Source organism: Coffea eugenioides, chromosome 7 (genome assembly GCF_003713205.1).
Source record: "Coffea eugenioides isolate CCC68of chromosome 7, Ceug_1.0, whole genome shotgun sequence".
NCBI lineage: Eukaryota > Viridiplantae > Streptophyta > Magnoliopsida > Gentianales > Rubiaceae > Coffea > Coffea eugenioides.
The window spans coordinates 22,869,063-22,876,169 of NC_040041.1; the positions used below are offsets into that span (position 1 = coordinate 22,869,063).

The 7,107-nt window shown below is 43.7% G+C and overlaps 1 protein-coding gene across 1 annotated transcript; it reads right to left on the reverse strand.

Moving 5' to 3' along the window:
• Positions 1-600: 600 nt before the first annotated feature.
• Positions 601-4,062, reverse strand: LOC113777870. Its single transcript, XM_027323087.1, has 2 exons — positions 3,866-4,062; positions 601-2,375 (listed from the first exon to the last, which is right to left on the reverse strand). The coding sequence occupies exon 2, from the start codon at positions 2,054-2,056 to the stop codon at positions 860-862; it is 1,197 nt and encodes a 398-aa protein (XP_027178888.1). The 5' UTR covers positions 2,057-2,375; positions 3,866-4,062; the 3' UTR covers positions 601-859.
• Between the last annotated feature and the right edge of the window lie 3,045 nt (positions 4,063-7,107).

The following is a 7,107-nucleotide window of genomic DNA, read 5'->3' on the forward strand; positions in this document are numbered from 1 at the left end:
GAAAGTATAAAATGGATCCTCTCTAAGGACGAAATCTCTATTTCGTAACAGTTAATGTCCACGTGACTATTGGCGAGTGATTCCCATGTTGCCGAATTCAGCAGTACAATAGGACGCACTTTTTCGTTGTCGATTAATACTTGCACATTGGTAAGAACTTCGAAATTTAAGCGTGGAATAAAAAAAATGCATCGTCTTCGCTTTTCGCTTCCTATTACAAGCAAGCACAAAATGCATAAAATTGTGAAGCAGAAGCACCACATTAATATCCCTTTCCTCTCAGTTTTCTTTCTCCTCCTCCTCTATTCTCTAGTCCACCATGTGCTCTACAATCGACATTCTGAGGAGCATACACTTGAGCGGTCCTCGACCAAAAACACATCGAAGCAGAACATTTCCAAGATAACATCTGAGGGTCAGCAACAGAATAGGTCGAAAATTCCTTGCCAAGGCATAAATGATAGGACACGGTAACGAGCCCGATGTATATACCATGTTGCTCCTCGTAAATGCTGTGCCCAGCAATTTTACTGGACAAATAATAAGAGATTTTTGTTTTTGGAGGATGAAAAACCAAGCCTAAACTACCAGCTCCTCAGGTCGAATGTAAAAAGCAGCATGGATTCCCTAGGCACTGAGAAAATGGTCAATTGTCACAGAAATAGAGAGTATCTAGAGAGATACAGATCAAGAATTCCACCAGAAAAAATTAGGTGGGTAACAGGCAAACCACTATATCTCAAAAAGCCGCTTAAAAATAACAATCCTTATTAATACAAAAAGCTAAATCCTATACAAACAGTTTCCTTCACCACAAAAATGTGTTTCACCATGACTTTTGCTTCCTCACTAGCTCCTTTTAAGGTCCACCAAGAGCCTGCGCAGCAGGAAGCATAGGCCAGCCAAGAAGTCTAGGTGAGCCAGGTGGGGTTGAATGCCTACTAGGAGAGAATAGGCTCAGTTCCACAAATGCTCCAGACGTTTCATCTTTCTCCATTGTCCGGAAAGAAATTGATCCCCGCTTGGTTGAAGCCACTGAGTTCCTTCCAGGACTGCTTACCAGGCTCTCATCTACAGGGCTTTGGTTAGCAATTAGTGACATGGTGTCATTATGTTCATCACTAACTCTTCTTCTAGCCTCTATATCTTTCTGGAGATTCCTCAAGGCTAAAGAATCCGCAACAGGAAAATAAACAAGCAAGCAAATACCCACCCCAACACAACACCAAAGGGAAAGAAAAGCCAAAAATGCAAGAGTTTCAAACAGGAAGAGTTCAGGCCTAAACCGAACAGATAAACCGAGAAAGAGAACCCTCAAAGGAACAAGACAAACAACAGAGCAGGTTAATGCATATACTCTCTTCTGCAATCCGTTATTGATGACCAAATGTAGAATTCGCCTTCCAAGCAAGGACAGATACGCACTTAAAATTGTATTAAAGAGACCTAGGATGATTGTACTCAATAATGGGTATGTGCAGAGAGCGACATCATCATTGCGCCTTGTCTTTGATGTAGCAGCAGCCTTGGTGAAGTAAGGCGGCAATCTGTGCATATTACTTTCCTTGTTGAACTTGGGTCCAATCAAAATAACTACAAGCTGAAGAACAAAAACTGGGACGCAATAGAGAAGTACATAACCAGCTGTTCTTGCATTCCATTTCGGACTCAATGTTCCAGACTTCTGTAAGGATGCACGGAGGAGGAATACGAGGGTGAGGAACACGCAAGGCTCTGCAAACCCCAGGTTTGAGACGATGTAGATCTTGCACAATGATTCTTGCCATGTCGCGGAAAGGGCATTCAACAATCTACCGTCACGTCTCAGTAAATTCAATCGAAATATTTCTCCAAGACCCCACCAGGTTGCCAAAAAGATGAACAAGATTCTGATAATCCAAGGGCCACTAAAGTAACCAAGTTGAGTGAAACCTTTGATGCGATTGCGGAAGTAAAATGAATACAGGACGCAAAATAGTCCAAGAAGAACTAGAACAGAAACTAGACAAATTGTTACCACACCAAGTGCATCAGCAACAACTCTATTTACGTGCATTACCCAAAGCACAGATTCCACGCATGCTCTCTGCCAGCATGGAGATCAGGAGATCCTCTAGAAAAAGGACCGTTTGTCCTCAATGGTTGGAAGAATATGAGGCTATTTCTTAAATATTGCTGGAAGACTTCAGAAGACTCCAAAAAAACCATATAGGAGCAATCACACTGGGGATCTGTTGGAAGCTTCCACCACAGAACCTAATAAATTGCAGTGCTAACTTTGCTCGAAAGAAAACACCCTAAAGAGACCGGCAGTATATTTTTGAAGCCACTTTTCCCAAATGTTAAATTCTAGATGCAGAATCCAAACAAACAACCTGCACCATGAATAAGTTCAGAAAATCACAAGGGCAATTAAAGAGAAGGCTAAGCACTGCCAATGAACAAAAGATAGAGAAGATCCTTATAAGTCTGTTTAACTAACAGCCCTAAAAAATACAACCTAACTCAAAACTGTCACCTAACAAGCCAGACATGCTTGCTTCTGAGCTTGAAATCCACCACTCAGAGCAGTCAATCAACAAAGTGAAACAAGTAAGCCAAAAAAAAATTAATATTTTTGCAAAGTGCCAACATCATTTGTGCTGCTATAGAGAAAAATACTTACCTCTCATGCAGTTAGTGGATCACGACAAAACAGGTACATAGTCCAATTTTTCCCATTAGAAGGGAACTGAATCAGGCCCCATGAAAATAGTCACAAATCTCGACAAGATATTGCAGATTTTTCATAATCGTTAATGCAAATTAACTAACTTTCCAGTTCAGGTTTCTTAGTCAAATCTACTTTTCTCTTTTAAACTACCAACATGGGACCCCATGCATTTCTATACTCGGAATAGATTTATAACAAGTTCTGTGTACTGACTCAAAATACCATTATCCAAACCTATAACACGCAAAACTGCATGAGAAAAGTTTGCACACTCCATGTATAACGGTCACTCTCTACTATTTTCTTTTGAACGCACCTACCATCATGTGCAATTCTTCAACAAATTGCATAAAGAGTAACAGCACCATAACAGCCAAAATTGCGCCGATAAGGAAAACAACAGCTGGATTCCTTAAGCAGACATATTGGCAACACATAACAGCGTTACTTTACAAAAACGGCGCCAACTAGAAGAGTGATAGTAGGTATCTGCATGAGGATCCACTCTGTTCCTCTCTCCTAACTCTAAATCTTCTAAGGTCACTTGCCTAAGTGTATACATTCCCAAACAAACCCGTAGATACAGAATCTAATGATGCTGTTGTTTCATAGTAACTGGCTCATATAGCAATAATCTACACTCTAAACTCCTTCAAATGATTGAATCCAAAAAAGAAATTCTGACCTTTAAATTCACCCAGAAACACGAGTACATAACGCATTTAAACAAGAGATTACAAGCCTTAAACCCAACAAAATTTCGGAATTAGGCACACGTGAATAAACCTAATGCACAAACATCCACCCTCCCACCCAAACACTCGCCCGCACACACACATAAGATGTGTGTTTATGTTTATCAACATTAACTAAACTGAACTTACAGCAAAACCAAACACCAGAATCATCAAAACAAAGAAAGCATAGATACACACATACATACATATACATACATATGCATATATATATACACACACACACATGCGCATGTATATCTGTGTATCAAAATTCCTGTTTTGCGCATGATAACAAAAATGCAAAGCTACAACAAAACCAAAAAAGCCAAGCTAAAAACAGCAATTTGATAACATGGACATTAACGAAAGAAAGTACGTTAAGTAGGTAGGAAAAAGAGATCACAGAACAGCTTACGAGCTGAGGAATTTCGATCCGGTGAGGTGTCGACGTCGTAAAGATGGATGGCCGGAGCAAATCTGCAAAACCCTAAGAGCGAGAAAATCCTAAGAGAGATTTAGAGAGAGAAAGCAAGTTAGCGGAAGGAGGTTAAAAAAAAAAAAAAGGAAAAGAAAGAGAATGTAAGGTAAGAGAGGACTGAGGCAAAGCAACACCAGAAGAGAGAGGAAGTGTGAGTGTGTGTGTCTGTGTGCGGGAAATTTGTTGGTGACAGGCTGTCGCCAGCGAATAAACCATACCCAGAAATTTCAGAAAAATAAAATTAGTTTTTTTTAATATATAAAAGGCGACACGATTTGATTCAAGACGGTAGACGACACTCCGATGAAGGTGAATACTCCAGGGGAATAGGTCGGTAGAACAATCTAGGACAGGACGCAAGACTGCTCAAAACCCTTGCCAAAGCAAGTAAAGGGGTCGAATCTCTCTCTCAAGAAGAATAAAAAATATGCAAAACTTTATTGATAAAACGTCTCCCTTTATGCTTACAAAGCAAGCCTTTATATAAGCAAAACTAATGAAACCCTAATATCGCAAGGCTAGAGGGTCGGCCACTCTTTGGACATGGTGGGCCGACCCATGGACTCAATAAAAAGGGCCTAGTGGTTCGGCCATCCTTAGACAAAGGTGGGCCGAATCCATGGCTAACAAAAGGACTAATCTAAACTTAAGACTCCTAACACTAAGGCTTAAGGCCCTATTCGGCCAACTCACTTGGAGGCCCACTTGACTCTTCATGGCTTGGATCATGGTGTAGATAACTTGACTCTTCATGGGTTTGGATCATGGTGTAGATAACTTGATTGTCTCCTTCCAAGCATTCAATATCTCTATGAAAGCCTTGAGTCAGGGCCGCCATCCATCTCGCTATCCGTGCACACATCATCGAGTCTTCTAAGAGAAAGTCAGACGGATCACCTCTGAAGAAGAATTTGATGGGAGACGTTCCATCAGAAGTACCTCAAAACGAGCCTCATCCAAGGCTACGGCTAGAATTGCCTCTATCTCTAGGGCATTCTCACGGGGTTTGCCGGAAAAACGAGCTGAGGAGGAACCTCGGCTCCCTGGAAGACAGGAGGTGGATTATATGAGAGTTCCTCCTTTCACGGATGATATTAACGAGGAAAGGCTCCCCCCAAATTTCAAACTACCCGCCATATCCTCGTATGACGGTCGAGGTGAACCTGAGGATCATATCCACGCATTCATCTCGGCTTTCTGCTTATATTGCGTTCCTGACCCGGTTATCTGCCGGGCATTCCTAGTGTTCCTTCAGGGGATAGCTCAAAAATGGTTATAGGGATTAGAACCTAGGAGCATATCCTCCTTAGGGGAGTTGGTGGACAGGTTTATCCACCGCTTTGTCTCTTCAAAGACGATGACGAAGACTCCGGCGTATCTGTTAAATATGCAGCAGAATCCAGGAGAGTCCCTTCGTTCATACGCCCAGAGGTTTCAAAATGAGAGCGTGCAAATACCTGATCCCAATGAATAGGTAATTATAGCCACATTCACCAATAGACTCGTCTCGGGGACGTTTAACACGGGGGTGCACAAGAAATACACCCGAACTCTAAAGGAGTTATGGCAAAAGATCGAGAAGGGCATACAAATCGAAGATCTGAACCGGATGAAAAGGAAAGCCCAAGTGGCTCGTTCGGGGGCAGACTCCCGAAAGAAGAAAGAATTGAACCGAAGCGAGGCCGGAACTGCGGGAGCTTTTCAAAGCCCCGGCCGAGATCGGCAGGGTGTCTTTGACAGGATAGCCAAGGGCAAATCCACCGTTCTGGATTTCGACCTGACTCCTCTGAACACCAATCGATCTCAAATCCTCGCGATTATAGAGCAGAATCACCTCGGACGCGCCCCTCCCCGGATGGCTGGAAAAAGGGAAAAAAGAAATTCTAACCTTTACTGTGCCTACCACCGGGATATTGGGTACGAAATCGAGGATTGTAATAACCTAAAGAGGGATATTGAAGAATAAATTAGGCGGGGGTACCTAAAGCAGTTCGTCCGAAGAGATGAAGAGCATAATAGGAATGACCCTCGCCAAGAGAACCGAGGTGATTCCCGCCGAGATAGTAACCGAGGTGAAATCCGGTGGGACGACAAGCAGGGATCCAGGAGTAGTTGTCGACCCTTTGAAGATCGTAGGGAGATGAAGAAACCTCCCCGAGACGGATCTCCCGAGTATGAACCCACCGTAACTGGAATTGGTTATGGGCCTAACATAGTCGGGGTAATCAACACTATAGTTGGAGGACTGACGGGAGGAGACAACCAAAATTTTCGGAAGAGGACCTACTGGCAAGCTAACTAGGACCAGGGTGAGACGAATTCTCATCTTACCGAGGTCATCACCTATGGTTCGAGTGACCCCGTCCCTACTGCTTCTAGCAGCCATGAGACCCTGATGATCGAGATGTTCACCAACAACTACATCGTTAAGAAGGTCTACGTTGATCCGGAGAGTTCGGTTGATGTTATGTACCACAGAACTTTCGAAAGTCTGAGGTTGACCAATGAGCAGATAACCCCCGTCAAAACCTCTTTTGTCGGGTTTGGGGGACGCGTGGTGCATCCAGAAGGGATGGTCACCCTGATAGTCACAGTGGGCTGCCATCCCCGCTGCCGAACCATCCCCGTCAACTTTGTTGTGGTAAGGGCTGATTCCCCTTACAACTTGCTTATGGGCCGACCTACCCTCAACGCCATACGTTCGGTCTATTCGACGTACCATCTGAGTTTTAAATTCCTTACTCCGGCGGGCGTGGTCGAGGTGAGCAGCGATATTTGTGCAGCACGCGAATGCTATCTCGCCACTCTCCAAGCCGCATCCGCCTCTACATCTGAGTCAAGGGTCAAAGTAAGGAGACCCAATATCCTTTCAATTGATTGCATAGATCCACAATCGTCCGGGAAGTCCGAGAGGCTAGAGACTGGAGATGAAATGTAGGAGATTCCCTTGGATCTTTCAAATCCAGAACAAACCATCCGCATCGGAACCAGCTTACCATCGTCACTCCGGGACGAGATGATTGGCCTCCTCAAAGAGTACCAGGACGTGTTCGCCTGGACTGCTGAGCAGGTTATGGGGGTGCCCCACCACATTATGCTGCATGAGCTAAATGTTGACCCGCGTGCTAAGCCTGTAAAGCACAAAAAGAGGCATTTCGGCCCAGAACGTGACAAAGCTG

What these genes read in the sequence shown, in the direction of transcription:
- LOC113777870 (XM_027323087.1), bottom strand. Translation starts at nt 2,056, where the DNA reads ATGCACGTAAATAGAGTTGTTGCTGATGCACTTGGTGTGGTAACAATT.